Source organism: Mirounga angustirostris, unplaced genomic scaffold (genome assembly GCF_029215605.1).
Source record: "Mirounga angustirostris isolate CCGP_5_RB_7025 unplaced genomic scaffold, mMirAng1.0.hap1 SCAF_5, whole genome shotgun sequence".
NCBI classification, from domain to species: Eukaryota; Metazoa; Chordata; class Mammalia; order Carnivora; family Phocidae; genus Mirounga; species Mirounga angustirostris.
This window is the reverse complement of record NW_026991713.1, coordinates 100,339,744-100,363,336: the sequence shown is the minus strand read 5'-3', so window position 1 is coordinate 100,363,336 and position 23,593 is coordinate 100,339,744. Positions and strand designations below refer to the sequence as shown.

Genomic DNA, 23,593 nt, shown 5'->3' with positions numbered 1-23,593 from the left:
ACAGACGCACCAGGGGGGAAGGGACTGGTGGCTTCCCTGATAGGGCACGCATGAGGGGATCAGTGAGCAGTGTGCTGGGGGCGTGGGTTGGGGGGCTCTGGGCGAGGCGGCTATGGAGGCGCCATGGGCATCATGTGCAGGTGTCAGCCCAGGAGCTCGGCCTCGGAGGGCACGCGGCTGGGGGATGGGCAGAAAGAGCTGTGGCTTAATTAGGCGCTGGGACAGTGGCATTAGCCATGCTAGCAGTAACGTTTAATTGTATCTCTTGAAATTGGTAAAATGGTGAGTCGGGCTGGGGAGGCATTGATTAATACCTGAGAAGAGAAACAACAGAGACAATGAGAAGAAGGACAAGCGGGGGCTCGGAAGCACTCACCTGGGCAACCAGGCCTCCACTTACCTCCACCGTGCTCTCCGCCGGCTTCTCCCCCAGCGCGGCTTCCCTTTTGGCTTTGAATGCAAAGAGCACAGGGCTCACTCTCTACCCGGCCCAATACAAATCCCTGCCTCGCCAACCACCGCCCCCCTGCTCTGGCCCCGATACCAAGCATCCTTGCAGTTAGCTGGTGTGGACAGAAGACTCTGGGTACCAGGCCACTCCTGACTGGGACGCAGCCCCGGGGCGGTGGACCAGAAGGCAGAGCCCAGTTCTGCCCCTTGGTAGCTGTGTGACCTTGGGCATGCAGACTAGAAGATCTCCGAGGGTTTTTAAGGGAGCACTGCTGAGTCTCGTTTACCCACAGTCAAAGCCTCCCTGTTAGGGACAGTGAAAGTCGGTTTTGAGGGGCCACTGGTTCTTGGCTCCCAGACACACAAGGAGGCTCTGCTGTTAACCTGTCCCTTTCAACCACAGGCTCCCTGAGGGAGGGCCCGTGTTCCTATCCCTGCTACTCAGCTCTGTGGCAGGGATTCAGCGAACTGAGGCCCGTAGAGCACTCACCACAGGGCCTGGCATGGGAAGCGTGGCTGTGTGACGCTAGGGGACTGGCTTGGCACAGCACCAGGGAGCCCGCGGACCTCCAGGGACAGCGTGGTGGGGTGTCCCCTCCAGGGACAGTCACTCCTGGCTGCCACCCTCACCCTCAGCAGGCCTCCCAGAGCCCCTCTGACTGCTCACACACTGTGTGCACGTGTGCGTGTGTGTGCGTGTGTGCATGTTGTGCACACGCATGCGCTCACGTGTGCGCAAGTTCCCTCGCTGTGCTCATCCCTCTGCTTTCTGTAGCACAAGGGGGAGCTATGCCACTGTTTGGGACTGAGGAGAACCCCACCGGGGAGGTGATTGATGGACCAGGCCCTGGAGACATGCATCCTGGCCTGACCAGGGGGTGCAGCTTCCAAAAGAGGCAAGCTGGGCTGCAGAGTGGGGTGGGATGTCAAATAATTAATCACAGCTGAGGTTTGGCTCCGGAGTTTACACAGCTGTGCAAACAAGCAGTGACCTGTGTACTGTGACCTGATAGAAATGAAGGGGCCGGCTGGAAAATCAGGCCGGGTGGAGAATTATGAATGCATGATGGCAGGTCAAAACCTCACGCGGAAGATGACATCACAGTGAGAACCTCCGTGCAGCTAAAGGAGCCCCAGGTCTTGCTGGGAAAAGGAGTCGCGTCTCCTAGCTGAGTGACTGAGTGCTGGGATGCCGTCTGTCCCAGCATCATGGTGTCATGGCTGTCACCGAGGGCTGGGGGCCAGCATGAAACCCACCCGAGTGTCTCGGCTCAAGCTGCTGTCTTGCTGGAAGCCTGGGCTTCTAGTGCTTAGCAGGGAGCACACAGCAAGCACTCCATAAGTGTTTGTTAAATGTAAGGATAAATGGCTGAATTAATTAATCAGCGAACAGTTCGGGATGGTTTACTGGGGGTCTGTTGGGATGGGAGTTAATTCTCATGACATCTCTCCCTCTGATTTTTATTTGGGACCGCAGAATGGGGGTGGGGGTGACTCTTCCCATGCTCCCTGCGAAGTGTGGGTGGGGGTGAGGCGAGGGCCAAGAGGTAGAAAGTAGGAAGATGTCAGTGGGAGAAAGGAAGCAGGTCTAGAGAACATGGCCAGAGGTGATACAAAATCTGAAACTGGCTTGATTTGTCTGGAGTGAATAAGTCAATTTGAAGAAACCATTTGGGAAAGTGGGTTTGAAGGTTTATCTGGATTTTGGGGTGGGCTGACTCTGGCCTGGAGCACTTGTGGCTCATTAGGGAAAAGACTTGACTGGCAGATCAAGATTTCCAGACCCTTCTGGCCACCCTCCTTACCGGGCTCCCATCTGTAGGCAGCAGTTTTTCTCATGCTGTTTCTCTTTACTATACCTCTCACCACCACCCACCCGCCCCCGCCCCGTGAACCCCAGCAGTCCCCGGGGAGCCTGGGTGCAGGGGGGGTGGGGTAGGAGGCTCCCCCACTGGGGCCAGGGTGTCTGGGCTCTTGGCCCAACTCCTCCGGGGGGACAGTGACATTTCACAGGGACCCAGGGCCTTAGGGCAGCGTGTAAATGGACACGTTCTTCTCTCACCGTCCTCCTCACTCCCACTACTAAGGCCCGTGAGATTAGCCTGGAGCCCTGAGCAGAAAGAAGTGACCATGGGAATGAGCACTTCCCAGTTCCCCAGGAACCCAAGGCTGGGGGCAGAGAGTGGCTTCCATGTGGGCCCAGGGCCATCCCAGGCCTGGGGTCTGGGACCCTGGAGGGGAACCAGGGGCTCACCTGTAGGCGATCCTTGCTTCGACTGCGGGTCCACCTGCGCCCCGCTGGACTTGAAGGAGAGCGTCTTTGCTCCCTGCTGCTTCTCCAGCTCCCCTAGAGGACGGAGGGGAAGCTAGCCTCAACCACGGTGAGATGGGAGAGGAGTGAGGAGGGAGCAGGAAGGGGGCGCTCCCTGACACATGCTCTAACACGTGGTCTGAGTCTGGAACCCACTTCTCCGCAAGTTAGAGACCTGCTAGAACCTCAGTTTCTTCATCTGTCTGTGGGGATGCTAACAGCTGCCCGAAGGTCAGAGAGGCAACAGAAGAGGCGAAGCGGAGGGCGGCGGGCGGCCTGGGTTTGAATCCCAGTTCTGGGACTTCTTAGCTGTGTGGTTTTGGGCAAGTAACTTAACCTCTCCGTGCCTCATGTGAGGGGACAGCAGTGTCCACTTCCAAGTGTTGTTAAGAGGATTACACGAGGAAATGCACCAAAGCCCTTTAGAAGGAGGCCCAGCTTATGGCAAGTGCTCAGTAAATACTAGTTTTTATGACAACGTGGACGAATCACGTGGCACAGCGGACCTTGGTGAGGGCTGGTGATGGCAGGTGGCGGCCAGCCTGCACACCTTGCATCGGGCAAGACAGAGCCCACCCACCCGGCTGAGCTCCCCCGGGGAGGAGATTCCTCGCCTGAGCCCGCAAGCCCAGGGCATCCGCCTTGTCCTCGACCTTGATTCCTCTCACTAGACCGTAAGCCTGTTCCAGGAATGATTAAATCACTCATTCAGTGTCTTTTCCAGGAGACATAACTCAGGTTCCTTTTATTAAAGCCGTGCCTGTGGATCCCATTTTCTGTGTCTCTTGTTGTCTATAATCCAGGGACACTGGACTGCAAACCTCCAAACCAGCACAGTTTGTCCTGACTGCCTGAATCACACCATCAGTCAATACTTCATACTTTCCCTGAGCAGAGGGCCGTCCCTCCCTGGAGAGGGGCTGCTTGGCTTCGGAGAAATTAGCATCCTAATTACAAGCAAGGAGTCCGAGGAACTTGGCGCAAATCTTGTGTGGTCACTGACTGTATGAACTTGGACGACTTCCTTCAGCTCTGTTAGACTCACTTCCCTGATTTGTAAAATGAGGACAATCCTACCTGCCTCGTGGACAGTTGTGGCAAGGATTAGATAATAGAAGAGCCATCTGTAACATTTTGACAATGACCGAAGTGACCTTTCAGGATGTGTCCTTGAGAAGGTTCAAGATCAGCAGCCAAGGTGGCATCTCCGAGCCTCCGGTCCCGCCGCGGAGCTCAAGCACGCCAGCAGAGTGCAGCAGGGGAATTTACACCCCCACCCTGCCTCCCGAGCCGCTCCCGAGCCCTACGGTCTGGTCTGCTCGGCTTCTGTTTCGACCTGATTGAGCTGTTTCCTTACACTATTATAAACGGAATCTCTTTTGTCAATGTCAGAGTAGGAAGTACAGGAACCTCAGAAGCAGACCTAAATGCAAGTGTCACGTCTGCTTCTAAGACGCACAACGTTAAACACAGCCCGTAACTTCCCTGAGGCTGGTCTGTAAACTGGGCACAAGCACCACCTTGCAGCCTCACTGTGGGTGCTGCAGACAAACTGTCTGGCACACAGTGGGTGCTCTAAAAACGCTGATTAAAAAGCACCGCCCTGTCCTATTGGTGCCCTGCCTCAAAAGTCCCCCTGCCTTTCCTATTGCCTAATGGTTTTATATTAATTTAGAAGCACTTTTCAACGAAGTGACCATAGAAGGCAGACCCGAAATCTGTTTGCTCTTCTAGTTTCTGAATCCACAGTTATTCAATTTCCCGTGAAAGGCAATCTGAAGCCACGGGCGATGCTAAAGCAGGAAAAGCTGGCGAGTGGGCATGGGTTTCGGGCCAGCCCTGCTCTACTCCTCAACCACCAAGTTAACTGGCAAACCGCCTGCCCCTCCAAAGAGGCCCACGTAGTTTCTAAAATGCCTGAATTGGGACACTCAGGAATCCAGGCCTTCCTTAGAGGAACCAAAAGACGACTCCTAGTTGAGGGATAGTCAGAAAACCAGGCTGGACTCTTCAAAAAGACCATATCATGAAAAAATAAAGTGGGGGGACGATTCAAGATGAAAAGAGATGAACGAAATGAAGCAGCCAGATGTAAGGTGTGAGTCTGACTGGGTCCAGAGGGAGGGGCTGACCAAGGAGTCCGGTGGGAAGAGGGGCGCCTGGGTGCACAGACCGTTGAGGTTGGCATGCCTGCCTTGCTCGGCTGGCTCGGCTGCGCTGGTCAGACACAGCTGGGTCCTCTGTTCCAAGGGGCCCGCACGCAGCTCCACACCCGGCTGGGGGTGCACACAGCTGTGCATGCTCCAGCGCCCCCACTTTGATTGTGAAGAAACACGAACAGCAGCGGCACCCACATGGGCCGTGATGGCGCAGTGGGGCTGGGGGAGGGCTTGGGATGGATGGCAGGAGGGGCCTCGGCTCACCCCACACTCACTCCAGAGTGGGGCAAGGAGTCAGACTTGTGCCACAAACAGCCTCCGTTCCCTGCTGACGGGGAGCCCACCTGCCCACCCCGCCGTGTGGCGCCCCGTGGCCTTACACTCTATCCGGATCTGCTCCAGCTCTGTAACCTCAGCGATGGACTCCTTCAGATCCTCCACAAACTTCTGCATCTCGTCCGAGCCCAGGGCACAGAAATGCAGCACCTGCTTCTTCTCAGAGCCCGAGAGTGGGGTCACCAGCGTGATGCCGTGAGAGTAATCTGGAAAGCAGACCCCAGGTCCCCGTGGCCATGAGCAGTGGCAAGTGAGGCTAGAGCCAGCCCAGTGGGGAGAGTGGCTGGGGCCTTTGGGGTGCTTGCCCCCTCCCCTTCCCTCCAGCCTCCAACTTTCCCTCCAAACTGCCTCTTCCATGTCTCCAGGTCCGAGGGAGACTTACACTCATTCTCAAAAAGATGGAACTGCATGCCCAGCAGGCCGACTGACTTGCAGAAGGTATAGGTGGAGGAGCTCTTCTTCTTCGGGCAAAGTTTCAGAATCTGTTCAAGAGAGGGAGAGAGACATGCACTGATGGTGCACACGTGTGTGCATGCACTCGGATGCATGAACACGCAGGGACACTGGGGAACACACAAGTACATACAAAATGTGAACACACGTGCACACTTGTATACTTAGGATACATTCACACACATACACACATTTATATGCACACACACATACACACATTGATATATATGTGTATGCAACACATACACACTCATGTATATGCATGTATATAAATACACACTATATCAAAATATGGGTGTTTTTAACTGCATAAAACCCCTCTGTGGCTCTTCCCACCGAACTTAGAAGAAGCCAGTCCACACTTCCTGCCTCCCCCAGTTTGGTCCGTGCCTCACTCTGGCTTTATGCTGGAGCCCTGCTGTCCTCTTTTCCATGGCCTGAATTGGGTGAGCTCAGTCCCCCTGCAGGCCCTTTGCACATGTTAGCCCCGGTCCACAATCCTCCCTGCAGCTTTTTGCATGGCTGGGTTACTCTCATGAGAGGGAGAGAGAGAGAGGGAGAGAGAGAGAGAGAGAGAGAGAACCCTGCCCTCGCTGCTCTGGAGGAAGCCCCTTCAGAGTGTAAACCAGTGGGTCAATCCATAAAGCATAATAAGCAGAAAAAAACCAATGTGGAGGAAGAGATTAATAAGGTAATTCCTGAAACTGGTGAGCGTTTTAAAGAACATGAAATAGGGTAAGGAAGAGAAGATGACTGGGCAGGCTACCTGCCGAGGTGCACGGGGAGGGCTTCTGGGAGGAGGTGATGTTTGAATTGAGACCTGAATGAAGAGAGGGAGGTGGCCGGGCAAAGTCTGGGGGTTGGCAGCAAGAACAAAGGTCTGAGATAGAAGGATCCTGGCCCGTGGGACGCAGCCTGTGGGGTCAGGGCGCCTGCGCAGACAAGCAGGGGAGCGGAGGGAAGGGAGAGGAGGCCAGGGATCCAGGAGGTCCCAGGTCAGGGACTGTGGACTTCCTTTGCCCAGCTTGGGAAGTGTGGCAGACACACAGCCTGATGTGCACTCTAGAAGGATCACTCTGCTGCTCTGTGGAAGGTGGACCTCAGAGGTGGATCATTAGATGTGGGATGATTTTAGAGGGAGCTCGATGTGACTCATGGATAGAGAGGATGTGGGGTACTAGGGAAAGACAGAAACCCAATCTTGTCCACCACTGTTTCCCCACACTTACAAAAATGCCTAGTACATAGTTGACACTCATTAAATATTGTGCAATGGACACCTATTTCACAGAGCTAAGAATGAGTACCCCCCAACCCCGCCACACACGCACACGTGCACACACACGTGCACACGCATGCGCACACACACGTGCACACACACGCGCACACACCCCTGGGCCCCAGGCAGCGCACACCCCACTCTGGCTCACTGTCCCTCCCTGGCTGTGGGGCGTGAAGCACACCCTATACTCTTCCTGCCCCAGGTTTTCTGTAATGTGGGAGAGGCACATGATCTGGGATCTGGTTCATTTCCTTCATGACTGCGGAACCACAAACAAATCATTTAGTCCCTGCGAGCCTCAGCTTCATAACTTATAAAGTAGGAATGATCGTATCGGCCTGAGCAACCTCACCTCCCCGCCTCCAGGATGTGAAAGTGCCACAGAAAGAGGTAAATAGCTATAGCATTCTGAAGGAGGTCTCTGGGGCCCTCCCCACCCCTCCCCGGGGTCAGGGCTAAGGCTGAGCGGGGCAGCAGGTGGCCCCGGCCTGGCCAGTCCACTCACCACCAGCAGGTCGTTGAAGAGGAACACTTCCCTCTGATGTGCGGCCTGTTTCTGCAGCTTGTTCACATCGGTCACCTCGAAGAGCCGGCTGCAGCAGACCAGGCGGCGGTGGGGCACAGACAGCACCTGAAGCAGAGGCGTGGCAATTGAAAACAGCTTCCGGATTGTGCAAATACGGCTGCCGTCAACCCCTTTCTGCCCAAGACCTTCTGGAGGGCCCCCACGACCCAAGCTGCGGCCTGCAGGGTGGCTCCTCTATCCCTTTCTCTCCTGCACACCACATCCAAGTGTGCCAGAGGGAGGGGACGGCGGGGATGCCTCGGATCTGCTGCGTGTAGAACAATTTACTGCAGTGACACCTGCAAACCAGATAGATGCTGAGACCTCAGCAATCGGGGCGCTTGGGTGGCTCAGTTGGTTAAGGGTCTGCCTTCAGCTCAGGTCATGACCCCAGGGTCCTGGGATCAAGCCCCACATCAGGCTCCTACTCAGCAGGGAGTCTGCTTCTCCCTCTCCTGCTCCCCCTGCCTGTGCTCTCTCTCTCTGACAAATAAATAAATAAAATCTTAAAAAAAAAAAAAAAGACCTCAGCAATCAAGGCTCTGGGCAGAAAAGGGCCATCCCCGCACAGAGGAGCCCAGTGCAGAGCTCAGACAACATCCCCACACTGCTTCTTGGGTCAGCAATTTAGGGAGGAGAAACTGGAAACAAATACCAGAACCCACTCTACATCCTTTATATTTATGGCATAAAGAGCCTCTGCTGACATATGAGTAGTAAACTATAGAGCATCATTGCCCTCTTGGACCATATTGACTGTGACATAGGTCATAACTAAGGGGTGCCCAGTGGTTGGGACACCGCAGTCTAGAAGGCTCTTCAGCCTCTTTCCTGTCTTCTATTCAGTAGGACCATCCAGGAAAGCCCAGTATCCAGCCCATCCTTAGTCTCCCCATCTGGCCATCCTGACACTTCAACCCTAGACTATAGGGCAATCTTTCCCAACACCTCACCTCAGGCTCTGCTGCTGTGGTGGCCAGTAGCCATGAGGAAATGAGGCAAGGGGAAACAGAGGGTGCAGTGGATGGCGCATAGTGGGGACTCAATCACTAGGAAGTGAGCAAATAATGGAAAAGTGTTTCTGAAAGGGAAGGAGGAGAATGGAAGGAGATGTCACATGGGAGACAAAAGGAGGTGTGACGTGGGGGGCTTGGCAGCCATGGGAGAGGAAGCAACCCCCATGGGGTGAGTGCTGTTCTGTGGTGGGCACTTACTGTCTTCATGCCCACGATAGACTTCTCCACCTTGGTGACATACGTGACATGGTCCTCATTGGACTTGAGCTCCTTCTGCTGTATCCTTTCATAGATGCCTACCACCAGCTCCCTGGGGATGTCAGCACCGTCATCCACACCTACCAGCATGGAATGGGAAGGGGAGGCCAGGGAGGCAGGGGAGGGGGGAGGCCAGGGAAGCGGGGGGAGGGAGGGAGGTGTTAGAGGCCTGGAGCCAGAGAGGGGAAGCCCCTACCAGACTGAGGCCCCTCAAGGGTGGCCTTGATTTTGCCCTGTCCCTGTTCCAAAGCCTTCAATGACTGGCTCCCCATACCTATTGAATTAAGGACACACTCCTTAGCCAGGCAACAGAACTACTGTAATAGGGCCCAACACACATCGCCACAGCCTCATCTCCTGCTGTTCCATAATCAGAACCTCCACTCCCCCCTCCCACCTCTTTCCTCATCCCCAAATACAGCCTCCATGATCCTGCTCAGTGCCTTCTTCTTATCCTCCATGTATTTGTCTACCTCCACCCCACTCCCTGTGCCCCGCATGAGAGTCTCTTGAAAGCTGATGTTCTATCTTGTTCTCTCTTGGATCTCCTCCCTCTTGGACCCTCCGCACCCCTCCACAGGGGAGCATGGTGCTCAATGATTACTTGCTGCATGTATGACGTGATTCTTCCATCACTGGGAGTGTGGGGGGGGGGTGGTTAGACATTAGGTGAAGAGGAACCGGACAGCCTCCTGTGGCAATGCAAAAGTAAGGAGCCCTTACTCCCATCTCCTACTTCGTAGTCATAACACTCTGGTAACAAAAAAATACTAGCAGGAAATTGACCAACATGGAAACAGATTTCTTTAGGAGGTAGAAAGAGAGGCGATAAAAAATTTCTTCTTTCTACCTTTTCTAAATCTTTTTTCAATGACTATATGCTTCTCTTATAAGAGAGAAAAGTGGAAAATAAAGCAACTTTGGCAAGTGTCCTCAGAGGAGATTTCCTAACTTAGTGAGAGGACATTATACCTTCTACGAGCAACTCCTTGTATCCACCCTGTTTCTTCCACATCTGATCTTGGTTCTTCAAGTCAGGCACATTAGCCGTGCAGCACCCCTGGGGTACTGGGGGCAGTAAAGAGCAGGGACCAAGACTGAACACACAGAGGCTCTCAGCTGAAGATGGCAGGTCGCACACCTCTGCTCCTCCTCAATATTCTGGCCAAAGGGAGTTTTTTAAAGAGGGCGGGGAAGAAACAATGGCGCCATGTGACCTGTGAAGTGGACGAATGAGCAGATGGATTGGCAAACCTGAGAGAGTGGAACATGAAGCCAGCAGAGAGGTTACAAGCCACTCAACACATCACAGAACCACCAAAGGGCTCTGGAACGGGTGGCAACAGGAATCCCTGAAAGTGGAGGTAAAGTTGGGCTGGACACAGGAAAATAGGCTGATCATCAGTCTAAAAAGCATTTAGATCTCCCTGTCCCTTCCTCCACTCCAGCAGCCAAATGAGGGTTAGTCCTCTGGAAGAGGTGAGCTGGGAACTCTGGGGTGGGGGACCCCAAGCCCAGCCAAAGGTGGGAGTCTGTGCTGAAAACTGGGGCATGAGGTTAATGTTTATGTATTAAGAGACCCTCTCAGTCCTATTGACCCAGAAGATCTTAGAACATTAGCAGCCAGACTCCTACCCTCTGGGTAACAGATTGGACATTTCTTTTCTGAGTAATCAACAGGCACAAGAGAAAAATCTAAAGATGCTGCAGTAGGGGTCCCTCAGTGACAGAGCTCAACTAAATCACCCTATGAGGAAGCCCACTGGTCAGCACCCCCCATCCATACTCACAGTTTTTAATCAGCCTTTTAGTTCACTCTTAAATATGAGAGAACAACCAAGTTTCATCATGTATATATGGAAAGTCTATAACACAAAAGAGAAAGAAGTATGGGGAAGCAGAAAAAGGAAGCCAGAAGAAAGAAAAACAAGCAGGGAGAAACTGAAATAAATAAATACCATCAGAGATATGTAAGAAGATACCACATCTATAAAACAAGACTAAAATGTTATAAAGGAGAAACATTTTGAGAACAAAAGTGTTCTTGAAAATGAAAAATATGACAGCAGAAATTAAACCTTAGGAGGAAACTTGCAAGGCATCTTTAAGAAAGTCCAACAAGAAGACAAAGATGGCAAATAGAAAGCTGTAAAAATAAGAAGATCAAACTAGGAGATCTACCATCCAAATAATAAGAGTTCCAGAAAGTACAGAGAAAACGAAGGGGGTTGATGATCAAATACAATATTTAAGAAAACTTCCCACAATCGGAGGACATGTTTCTAGGCTGAAGGATCAACCCAGCACTGGCACAAGAGATGATAAAAGAACCAAAAAGAAACTCACCAGTTTGAAAAGCTATCTGCACCCCCATGTCCACTGAGCATTACAACAACTAAGATGTGGGAGAATTGAAAGATGAATGGATATAGAGGATGTGACACATACATAAAATGGAATATGAGTCATAAAAGAGAATGAAATCTTGCTGTTTACAACAGCATTGGTGGACCTAGAAGGTACTATGCTAAGTGAAACAAGTCAGAAAGAGAAAGAAAAACACCATATGATTTCACTTATATGTGGACTCTAAATACGAAACAAAAGAGCAGACAAAACAAAAATAGAAACAGACTCATAAATACAGAGAACAAACTGTTGGTTGCCAGAGGGGAGGTGGGTTGGGGGTGGGCAAAATAGGTGAAGGGTATTAGGAGGTACAAACTTCCAGTTAAAAATAAATTAAATCATGGTGATATAATGTACAGCATAGGAAATAGAGTCAATAACATTGTAGTAACTTTGTATGGTGACAGATGGTAACTAGACTCCTTTCCCAGTGTATAAAAACCACTCTGTTGTACACCTGAAACTAACAGGATGTCAATTATACTTCAACTGAAAAAAGAACCAGAATGAGATGGAACATCATGAAAACTTAGAACACAAAGGACAAAGAGAAGAGCCTGTAAATTTTCAGAGAGAGAGAAAAATTAATATGCAAAAGGTGAGGAATTGGAACGACAGAGCAGCACCATCGTTAAAAGACAATGGAGCAATGCCTTCAGAATTCTGAGTCCCTGTTTACAATCTGGAATTCTCTTCCGAGTCAAACGCCCAATCAAGAGTGAAGGTAGTGGGCGCCTGGGTGGCTCAGTCGTTAAGCGTCTGCCTTCGGCTCAGGTCATGATCCCGGAGTCCTGGGATTGAGCCCCGCATCGGGCTCCCTGCTCCGCAGGAAGCCTGCTTCTCCTTCTCCCACTCCCCCTGCTTGTGTTCCCTCTCTCGCACACTCTCTCTCTCTGTCAAATAAATAAATAAAATCTTTGAAAAAAAAAAAGAAAGAACAATCCTCTAAAAAAAAAAAAATAGAGTGAAGGTAGTTGGGACGCCTGGATGGCTCAGTTGGTTAAGCAGCTGGCTTTGGCTCAGGTCATGATCCCAGGGTCCTTGGATGGGTCCCGCATCAGGCTCCTTGCTCAGCGGGGAGCCTGCTTCTCCTTCTCCCTCTGCCCCTCCTCCTGTTTGTGTTCCCTCTCTCTCTCTCTGACAAATAAATAAAAAAACTTAAAAAAAAAGAGTGAAGGTAGAAAATGATATATTCAGACACACAGGTTCTCAGAAAGTTTGCCACCAGTGTACCTTTTCTATGGAAGTGAATTAAAAATGAGCAAGCCATGAAATCTAGGATACAGGGACCGAACACGGGAGCAAAGAGGAGGCCCCCAAATGATGGGGGACAGTATCCCAGGCCGATTGCTGTGTGCTGGCCCAGTAACCCGTCCAGATCCGAGCAGAGTTAGAGGCTCCAGGAGGGAGACTCCAAGAAGACCTCCCCGGGGCTCCATGTGTTGAGAGGAACGTGACACTTAGGGTGGGGAGTTTGGAGAGGAATCAATAGCGGGTACCTAGAGAGCTAAGCTAAGGGACAAAGAACGTAAGTGCTAACTTCACTCCAAGGAAAGCAGAAATAGAAAGGGTCTGTCATCATGACATACTTCAAGACTCAGCTTTGGACTGTGTTTACATCTTAATAACATAAACACAGTGTAGTTTTAGCGGGGGCGGGCTAGGCAAGGTGGATGAGGATGAAAAAGAGCTAATCCTTATATTCTACTCTAGGAAACTGCTGTGGTCTGAATGTTTGTGGCCCCCTCCCCCATGCATATGTTGAAATCCTAACCCCCAAACGGATGGTATGAGGAGACGGGGCCTTTAGAAATTGCAGAAGTCATAAAGATAGAGCCTCATGAGTAGGATTAGTGTCGTATAAAAAAAACAAAAACCCACAGAGCTCCCCACCCCTTCCGCCATGTGAGCACACAGCCGGAAGGGCCCCTCCAGGACCAGGAAGCGGGCTCTCACCAGACACGGACTGTGCCAGGGCCTTGACGTTGGGCGGCCTAGCCGGCCGAGCTGTGTGAAATAAATGTCTGTTGTTTAGAAGCTACCCAGCTGTGGTATTTTGTTACGGCAGCCTGAACGGATTGAGACAGAAGTAAATAATACTTAAAATTAAAAAAATGAACAAGTCACAGTGTATAAAAGAAACCGAAGTGTGTGTACTATTTAATCCCACCCATATGAAGTTCAAGAACTGGCACAACTCGTCAGCGGGGATGGCAGGTCAGAAGAGCTGGCCCTCGGGCAGGGGTACTGAATGGGTCTAACATCCTGTTAGTTTCAGGTGTACAACGGAGTGGTTTTTACACACTGGGAAATACGTCTAGTTACCACCATGATCACACACGTGTATATGAACATAAGCATTCATCAAGCTCTCAGATTTATACGCCTTACAATTGGATTTTATACTAACTAGAAAAAATGCGTAAGAAAAGCAGCCGAAGCATGTTGTTTAGTGCTAGAGAAGAAACACAAGAAACAGCAAAACAAAGTTGAGAGTGGTTGCCTCTGAGGAAGGAGAGTGGTGACGGGGGCAGGGATGAACTTTTTTTGGAGTAAGCCTTGTAGAATTATTTGACTTTATTAAATTATGTGCATGTATAGCTTCGATTTCTTAAATGCTAGGAAAGAAAAGAACCCTGTTGAGCGCATATCCCATCCTGCCACCTTTGTTCTGAGCCCTGCCAGGGGCTGCACTATGTCCTTTAGGAAAGGACTTGGCTGGTCGGTGCCAAGGCGTTGTCTGCAAGGCTGACATAAATGGACCCAAGATCTAAACGCCTCCAGACGTCGTGCAGTGGGAAGGGCTGGTACACCTTGGCACCAGCCGTGGCGCCTGCACCTAGAGGTCAACCCATGGAGGACATTCCGGGGAGGGCAAGGGCTACGGCCCGACGTCTAGGGGAGTGGTAATGGCTCCAGGAAACTGCCCAGATGCCTGGCACGCAAGCAGCTTTCCCAGACTGCTGTGCGTGACCAGGACCAGACAGCAGCATCCCGCGCCCTTGGCAGCCCAGAATTAACGCTGAACAGAACAGCGCCCAAGCCCTGGCCTCGCCCCTCCTCCCCCCTCCTCCTCACCTCGCAGGTTTCGGATAAAGTCCTCCAGCATCATCTTGCGGTCAGGCTTGATGTTGGGGCTGTACATGTCGGTGTTGAGGAGGATGATGGCAAAGGCGAGGATGAAGATGGTGTCGGGGTTGTGGAATTGTTGTACCACCTCGGGGTTACACATGCAGTAGCGCTGGCTGTGGTGGGGACACAGAGAGGGGTGCCGCGTGAGGCCCTCTCTCCCCTCCCTGAGCTCCAGAGATCGGGGGCTGTCGGGGCCCATATGCTGGCTCTCCGAGGGCGTCAGGTCCCTAATGATGGCTGTGTGCCCTGTAGCCTGGTCCTTTTCCCGGCTGAGGGGACAGGGAAGGTGCCACACAGCCATGGAGTCCGTCACCTTGCTTGGATGAGGGATGAGGGAGATGCCTGCAGTCCACTTGGAGGGCCCAGCGCTGCTCCAGCTTAGCGAGCTCCAGGGCTCCTGTCCCTTTTCTTCCCTTCCTTCCTTTCCACCCAGCCTACCACCCCTGCTGCCCCACCAGGAGGGCTTCTCCCCAGCCCCGGGCTGACCCCCTGCCCTAGCATCTCCGGTCCCCCGTGCCCCAGGCGTGTGTTTTGAGGGCTGGGTGAGGGGAGGGGGTGCTACAGAAGGGGGTCCTACCTGAAGGCCTCTATGAGCCGCTCCACCTTCTGGGCCTCCCCCTGCACGCGGATGTGCGCCTGGAACTTCCGCAGGGCCTCGTCCAGCTCCATGCTGGAGAAGTCCATCTCGTCCACCACGCAGCTGGGGGCAGGTGAGGCGGAGGGGTCTTGAGGAGAGGTTGGCCCTTAAACCTCCCTCAACCCGACACAGCTGAGGAGTAGGGTGCAAGGTGCACCCTCCCTCCCGCCGTGGGCTGCCTGCCCTGGTGGATGGGGGAGGGACTTGGGTCCCTGTGACCACCCAGGAGGGGACTAACTTGGGCCTCCTAGGCCAAATCACCCCCGGGGCTCTCCCTTGAATAACCCCAGAGGGCCCTCCCTCACAGCGTCCTTCCTCTAACGCAATAGCCCTGTGAGGCAGATGGCTAACTGACATCTCCACTGCACAACTAAGAACCTGAGGCCCAGAGAGGCCGGGGGGCTGTCCAGGGCTGCACAGCCGGAGGATGGCTGATCTTCCACCTCCAGAGCCCAGGTCCTTTCCTCTCAGCCTCAGAGGGTCTCAGAGTCAGACAAAGGCTTGACATAAGGATGAGAACGCTACACTCTTCTGCCCGTGGTAGGAGTCTGTCCGTCTCCCTAGTTTCTCGTTCCCACTTGGGCTTCCCAGTGCCTGAAAGCTTCTCCGGTACCAGCCCTCGGTTCTGCCTCAGGCAGGATGGGAGAGGAGCAGGCTCATCCTAATCTCCCTTGCAGCCCAGGAGCCCTGAGCTCTCAGGGAAGCTGTGGCCTCTGAAAAGTAAATGACAAATCAGCTTCACATGGAAGGGCACTGTGTGAGAAACACGGCGGGATTCTGAGCCTGGGCCTACCACTGCATTTTTGTGATTTTCAGTCAAGACTCATCTTTTAGAGCCTCAGTTTCTCTCTCTGAGAAGGAACGAGGCCAGAGTCCTGCTCCCCAAGGGCCCCTCTGCCTCTGAAATGTCACCTCTAGCCCTGGAGAGTCTGCATCTGAATGTCCCCCTTCAGTGAGTGGGGCGAGGTCGGGGACACATTCCAGTGACCTGCAGGTGGCAGTGTCATTCCTCTAGCCTGACCTGCTCCTGGGGCCCCTTCTTGCCACGGGCTCTGGGGCCAGGCCCCTCCCAGCCCCTACCTCCCGCTGCCTCACCCTCCTCTGGGGTGCCCTGGCCCTAGGGCGCGAGCAGTGGGCAGGAGCGCAGACCTGGCCAAGCAGCAGCCCTGAGTGGCTGAGAACTGCAGAAGCTCACACGTGCCGACAGCCTCTCGGCGCTGATTTCCCCCCTTTCTGCACCTGTGCTGTCACCCGGTCTCCTCTCTCCTGGTCCTTTCGTAGCCAGTCTCATGGTGCCCGCTGCGGAAAGCAGCCCCTCTGCCTCCACAGCCCTGGCCTTTGCTGCCACAGGGTCACAACCCCGGGCAGCTGAGGCCTGGTCACTGCCCGCTTCCCTGCCCAAAAAGGTGAGGCGAGCTCCAGGCTCGAGCCCAGCATGTGGCTCAAGGCCCAGCACCCTGGAGGACTCAGGCAACATTTGCCCAGTAACCGCGTGAGCAGAGGGACGAGCCCTGGACAGGACCCACTTCCTCCACACAATCGGTTCCTGTGCAGGGCCCACCACCTAGGAGACTCAGAGATCCAGACACAACCTTGGCTGTGATGTCAATTTTTAGGAGAAAGCAAGGGGAGACACCCACACAGCCATGGTCAGGGGCCTGGTGGCCTGTGGGCTCTCCCTCCCCCATTCCTTCCAGGGGGAACAGGGAGGAGAGGGCACCACTGAGACTTCTAGGAAGGGGAGGCTGGGAGCCGTCCTTGGCTCGCAAGGACAGGGGAGATGGCCATCTCTGGGCTGGGAGCCCATCCATGGCTTGGTCACACCCAGCCTTCTGGCAGGCTTGTCTGCCTGGCTAGTGAGTGAGAGGGTGGCGCTGGGGGAGGCTGAGGCAAGAATGTGGCCCGAGGATGACAACTGGAATTTCAGTGTCTGGCCATTTGAGACGGCAACTGGTGGTAGCAGCTTCCGGGTCCAGCCTGGGGAGAGGCCACTCTGATTTCCCAGCAGCGTGTCACCTCCTCCCTAGGCCCTCCCCAACTGGCAGGTGAGCCCTGAGAGCCACATCATGGGGCCCACATCCACGTGTCCCCTAGCCCAGCCCAGTCAGGAGTTATGAATCGTGCATAACTGACCCAGACAGCGAGGCCGGTCAGAGGAGGTGAACCGCTGTGGTCCTGCAGCGAGGGGACCAGGAGCTAGAGCCAGGGAGGCAAAGACAGGGAGGGGACCGGCATGGAGACAGTGAGAGACGCAGAGGATACAGAGTCAGGTGAGAAAGAGAGGACAAGGACAGAGAAGGCAAGACAGAAAAAGAGAGGCAAGGAGGTGAACGGGAGAAGAGAGGAAGACCCACAAAACGGGGGAGAGATGGAGACAGAGAACAAGAGACAGAGACAGGGGAGAGACAGGGAAAGAGAGAGAGACAGACAGACAGAGAAGAGAGCGGCGAAGGAGGGGTGGAAAAAGACAGGACATGGAGGTGGAGGAAAACACCACGGACTGGACTGGGGCGGCACCTGCTCATCGCCGCCCCCACCTGACATGTCAAGGCCATGGGGGAGGGCAGAGGGCCCCAGGCTGGCCCTTGGTGCCCCGGCCGGGCGTCCAGCTGCTGCCCAGGACTTGCCCCATCAGTCTGTCCAGCCCACCGCTACGGGGCCCCTGCGTCCCTCCGAAGTGGCGCTCCCAGAGCCTCTGCTGTGCCTTCTGCCCCAGCGCTCTGAGGGGGTGGGCGCCCGAGGCCCCAGGCACCATGGTGGCGGGGGGAGGGGGGGCAGCCGAAGGAGGCAGTGCAGCAGCTGGGAGAAAGTGGGATCTGCTTGGCCAAGCACGATGGCCTAGTTTCCAGGCCTTCACTCAGGTGACGCACAGCCCGCTCCCTGGCTCGCTCGGGGCTTCGGCCGAAAGCTCCAGTAATGAGAGAGCCTGAGACGCAGCCAGGTGGAAATGCCAGCCTGCAGACTGGGGAGCACTGAGTAAATCAGTCACGGGCCTTGGGGAGGAGAGAGGGCCGGGGGGAGGGCTTTGCGACAGGTCGCCTGGGCCGTGGGGCGGGGCACGTCTACACCCCACATCCTCGAGGGCCCCTTGTAAGAGTTGTGAGACGGTCCGGTAAAATGCAGATGCCTGAGCCCCATCCCAGATCTACTGACTAGAATACGTGGAGGCGAGGCCTGGCCATCAGCATTTTCCACAAACTCTCTAGGCGATCCTTAAAACCTGAAGACCAATGGCTGAGCTGAGCGCCAGGGCAGGAGGGGGTCCAGCCCATGTGGAGGCTTTTAGACAAATGTGAATCCAGCAACTCACGGGCCACCAGGCAGCAGCTCCTGGGAGCATGCAGGTGCCCCTTCAGGCTGTCAGGGGCTGCTTTTGCAGGGGGAGCGGTGAGGGAGGGATGGGAGAGGTGGAGACAGATGCAGTGCCCCCTTCACACACACACACACACACACACACACACACGTGTGCTTATTTCCCTCCTGACTCCCTGAGGTTGCTACCATGGGGCATCAGTGTCCTGGGGCTCTCAGATCCCGGGGCGGGGGGAATCTCAATGTGTTCTGCCAGACCCCCAGATGAAGGAAAGAAGCTGTGTTTGGTGGTGGTAGGGCATTACTATCCCCAAGAAGCCAAATGCCTTCCTCTCTGGAGAGCTGGGGTCTGGGCCAGGGGACCTGTCAGGACTGCCCCCCAGTGTCTGAGAAGGACCTGGAAGCAGAGAGGGCCCATAGGCAGCAGGAGACCACAGCATCATTCCTGGCTGGCTTTGGAAAACAGTCGGCAATGACTGGCTGCTTCTCTCCCTCACCCCAGGGGACCACATGGTGCCTTCCTGGTGGGGCCTGTGCCTCCCGGGGCAGCTGGCCAGGCCGAGGCTGTGCTCTCTCCTGACAACCTGCCCCTGCGGACCCTCACCTCAGGGGCCTCGGCCATCCTGCAGTCACCCAAACCCATGCCCCTCCTCTCAGCCTGACGCTTTTTTCTCTCCTGAAGGGCCAGCTCAACCTGCACGGCGAACTCTTCTCCCTCTCCTCTTCTCTCCCACGGCTTCTCTTATTTGCTGGGTCTACCATAAAATCGCCCCCTCCCCATCCTTCTTTGCCACCCCGGAATCCTTGTGGGGAGCAGATTGTTTGACAGTTTTCCAAATCCATCCTGCCGCCTCCACCCAGGACAGCCCATGGCTGTCTTTCCTCTTTGATCATCTTTAAGGTCAAAAACATCACACGTTTCCGGGGGGTCTTGTCAGGCGTATAATCTCCCCGTTTTGCAGAAGGCAAAACTGAGACTGCAAAGGGGCTTGCCCCATGCTTCCTGCTCTGGTGAGGCCTCTCCCCCCAGCGGGGCCCTCTCCACTCCAACAGGGGTCCAACCCCAGTGGGGGTCGTGCCCTCTGTGCTCACATTTACTAAGAACTGTTCTTAGGCTTCACTTGAGTGCGCCCAGACTTCATCTTCTCTCTCCATCCTGTGTGATGTTAACCATCATCCTGTTATTTTTTTATTGCATAAAAAGAAACAAGCTCACGAAAGGGCCAGTCCTTGGGGCGGAGTGGGGGGTGGGGGCTGCACACATCACATTTCCTGCTGGCATCTCCTGGGCTGGGCAAGCCCACTGCCTCCTTCCCCTCTCCAGGGACTGTGCTAATGTGTCTCTCCCTGGGGATTGCTGTCTTATCCAGATGCCTGGCGGGAGCCTGTGGGGGGTCTGAAGGGGGGACAACTGGGCACAGTCACAGTCATGTGCCAGGAGCCCCTTCACTGTCAGCAGGCAACACAGAAGCTGCGTGGCCATCTCTCAGTTTCAGAGCTGACCTGGGCACACAGAACCCACAACAGGGACCAATCCTCGATCTCCCCCTTCTCCTCTCTGGTGCTTTCTCTGACCCCTGGTGGGGACTTTTTTCTTTCTCCCCTATTTGGAATAAGTGTCAAACAACACAGACACAGACCCTGTCTTGCTGAGAGACAAATGTGATACCCAGACTCAAAAATTATTATTTCATTGTAATTGTTTCGAATCCTATGCAGGCAAAGGACAGGCTTCCATGAGAGGATAAAGGATGTATTCCATATTTCATATTGGGATGGTTGGAAAGGCCCCTTTGGGGACGTGACATTGAGCTGAGACCTGAAAGATGCATAGGAGCTGACCAAGGGAAGGGGAGGGGTGGGGGAGAGGGGTGGGGGAGAGCTTTCAGGCAATGGAGGGAAAGATATGCCAAGGCCCTTGGTAGGAAAGAACTTGCAAGAACCTAGAAAGGGTCAGTGAGGCTGCATTGCAGGAGTAAGGGGGAGAATGGAGAGTGGGAGGCTGTGGGGCTGGGGAGGTGGACAGGGGCTTGACCAGTCTGAGCTCTGTGAGTCACGAGAGGATTTCGAAATTTCTCCTGAATGCAGCCGGAGACAATAGAAGGACATGATCAGAGGAGTGATATGAGTCAGTTGGTTTTATGAGGATTTCTCTGGCTTTTGGGGGAGAAGGAGTGGAAAAGGGAGGGCAGGGAACAAGAATGAAGCAGGGGTGAGGATGCTACTGCCAAGGTCCAAGTAACAGCTGATGATGCTGGGGTCAAGGTGGAGGCCAAGGGAATGGACGATCAGAGATCTTCCTAGAGGAAGAACTGATGGGAGTGGGTGATGGAAGGAAGGTGGGAAGTGAGGAAAAGAAGAATCAATGGTGAGTCTCAGAGCTCTGGCTTGAGCACCTGAGGGCTGGTGGTGCTAATTTTTAAGTGGAGTCCATGATGGGTGGACACATATGCGGGAGGAGAGATTGAGACTGTGGGTTGGGACACATTCAGTCTGAGATGGTCTTTCCTGTAGTACCACCTTAGTGTCTACTAAATCATCCTCCTTAGCACCCAAAGTCTTGCCTTCCCTATTTCACAAATTAGGACCCTGCCTTGACTCTTCTTTGCCTCTAGTCACTACCCCTTTTCTCTACTCTTCTTTGGAGCCAAAATTCTAGAAGGTGTCCCTACACATGCTGTCTGCACTTGCTCAATCCCATTCACTTTTCATCCCGCTCCAGCCAAGTGTCTACCCCCAGCATTCCATTAAAACTTCTATTGTCAAGGCCACGCTGGATGCCACGTTGCCAAGTCCAATGGCAATGACTTTTCATCCCACCAGCCTCTTGGCAGCATGAAAATGGTTAATCATTCCCTTCTCGAAACACTCCTCTCTCCTGCTCTCCTCACACCACCCTCCCCTAGGTTGACTCTTTGGTCTCTGAGGGTGCCCCTCCTCCATCCAGAGCCTCCTTCCCCTGGCCTCCAACTTAGAGCCGGGCCCCTAGCCTCCCTTCCCTCTCCTGACCAACTGAGCCACCCAGGCGTCCCTTTTTTTTTTTTTTAATATTTTTATTTATTTATTTGAGAGAGAGAGAGAGCATGCTCCCTTCCCTCTCTTAACAACCTCTGTGTAGGTTGCCTTCCCCTTCGCCACGGCTCTGAATGCTCCCTGCACGACTCATGGGTGTGTATCTCTTGCGATGAATTGACCCTTTTCATTTTATTATTTGTCACTAACTAGTTATTTTCCTTTTTGGTTGATCTGTATTGTTAATAAAAGACAATGTTGCTGAGTCCAGAGGGGGCAAGTAAACCATCAACTCCGCGTTTGATTGGAAGTTGACCAACGCACTTCTGAGTTGAGGCTGTTGAACTCATCTGGGTGCTCTGGTGTGAATGGCAGGCAGAGCTGGCCTGGGCATACTCACAAGACCATGGGTGGTGCTAGCATCTCGTGCAGGGAAGTCAGCCTGCACACATGTCATGTTTCAGCGGGTGTTTAGTATTTCAACTTGTTCTCGGTAAATATTTGACAATACTGGTTTGAGGGATTCTTCAGATGAAATGTCCCTGACCCCAGCATCTCCCTTCCCAAACTGAAAATAGACACACGTTTATTTGGTGTAATTTCACAAATTACCCTAGAGAGCTTGAAGCACAAGCATACTCATATGCTAAGACTGAGTGTTCCGAATTCTCAGTGGCTCTGGAGGCTGTTCCCTGGACCCGCAACCTTCCCCCGCTCCGCCGCCTGGCCACGCCTCCGGGCCCCGCCTGCTTCTCCCTCCCATGGCCACTGCCAAGGCTAAGGGTCTCCACATTTCTCACATTTCTTCAGGACTGTGACTCTGATGGCCTCCTAACCAGCCTCGCTGTCCGCAAGTCATGTTCCAGAACAATCCTTCTAGGACACCCATTTGGTCCTGTCACTCACTTTTCTGCTTCTATTTTTTCCAAGGCTTCCCACATCCCTAGCCTGAAGCCCAAGTTTCTGGGCCAAGCAAGCAGGGCCCTGCTAGTGGCCCAGCTTCTCCTGCCCCTTCCACTTACTGGCTCCCCCTCCTGCAGTCTGGCTCTCGAGCCTGACACTTCTGCACATGCTGTTCTTTCTTCCTGCCCCCCAACCCCAACCTCAAGGTCCCTGGTGAGCTAGCCACCTCTCCAGGAGTCCTCCTGGACCGCCACAGCCTCCCGAACACGCCTCTGTCTACTGCTGTAGGTGTCCCCTGTGCCATTAACATCTACCTGACTGTCTTCCCACCCGGCTCTGCACTCCTTCCAGCAGAGGCCGTTCTGTTACTCTCTGCATGCCTGGCGTGTATATGAATTCAATAACTGTTTCTGGGATGAATGAATGCGTGAGAGACCAGCTGGGCGAATGAATGGGACCTGGAGCATGTGCTCAGCTAGGGAGGGAGCCCAGTGGCCTGAGCCTCTGGGAGCTCTGCCCGGTGGCTCAGGATTGCTGGGCCTGCTTTGCCAAGATCATCTGGAGCTGCCCCTGAGACGGGACAGAGCTGCCTAGGAAACAGCCCCGTGGATGCCAGCCCGTAGGCAGTGAGGCAGGGTGGCGGACACAGGTTTCCCACTTCCTTCAGCCGCATGCGCAAGCGACTGAGTGATGAGAACCAGGGCAGGCTGGTGCCCATTAAGCCGCATCCAGCCGAGCCTAACTGCACCTGCCCAGGGAGGTGCCGCTGATGGGCGAGTGAGTGAATCACAAGAGCTGTAGCTTCTGCTCAGGCCTCCCTCCCTCTCTTTCCTGTGCAAGCACCTCACAGAGGCTGGGGGAGCAGAAGCACAGATGTTCCCTGCATCTGTACAAACAGGTACAACCTTGCATAAAATTGTTAATACTGAGCTGTGCGTGGAAGCAGTTTGTGTTGCAGGGAAATGAAGCGTCGTACACAACTCTGATCAAAATGAATTTCGTCATCTCAACTTTTTTTTCTTTTACGATAGCAAGACAGCGTCTGGCAGACAAAGGAACTGACTGGGAGCTGAAAATAGGTAATGATAGCAGCAGGAATTTTTAATTGGCCAGAAGAGACAGCAAAGATCTGGAAGGTGAGGTGCAGGCTGAGCTCAGAAGAGGTGCGAGCGCAGTGCTGCAGACGGCAGGGGGGGCCCTGGTGCCCGAGGCGGGGACTAAGCCCAGGCTCCAGGATTAGGATGGAAAATGAAACCGCCCACTGCCACGGGATGTAGGAACCTTGGTTTTATTTCTGCAGTTCTTGGCTCATACAATTCAATTAAAAATATCCCCATCCGCCAGAGAGTTATTTTTGT

At 53.8% G+C, this 23,593-nt stretch overlaps 1 protein-coding gene across 2 annotated transcripts in view; it reads right to left on the bottom strand.

Annotated features, from left to right (window-relative positions):
- The window catches only part of IQSEC3 (IQ motif and Sec7 domain ArfGEF 3), a 103,101-nt gene that overhangs the window by 3,712 nt on the left and 75,796 nt on the right, over positions 1–23,593 (bottom strand). The window contains exons 3-11 of one of the 2 annotated variants that reach the window (XM_045871211.2): positions 14,949–15,071; positions 14,318–14,484; positions 8,771–8,910; positions 7,497–7,622; positions 5,639–5,738; positions 5,301–5,462; positions 2,705–2,797; positions 401–450; positions 240–314 (exon numbers count right to left, since the gene is read on the bottom strand). In XM_045871211.2, coding sequence (XP_045727167.1) covers positions 240–314; positions 401–450; positions 2,705–2,797; positions 5,301–5,462; positions 5,639–5,738; positions 7,497–7,622; positions 8,771–8,910; positions 14,318–14,484; positions 14,949–15,071 — 1,036 coding nt within the window. Of the gene's footprint in view, positions 1–239; positions 315–400; positions 451–2,704; positions 2,798–5,300; positions 5,463–5,638; positions 5,739–7,496; positions 7,623–8,770; positions 8,911–14,317; positions 14,485–14,948; positions 15,072–23,593 lie in introns of those variants that run through there. The other variant, XM_045871207.2, reaches the window with a different exon arrangement.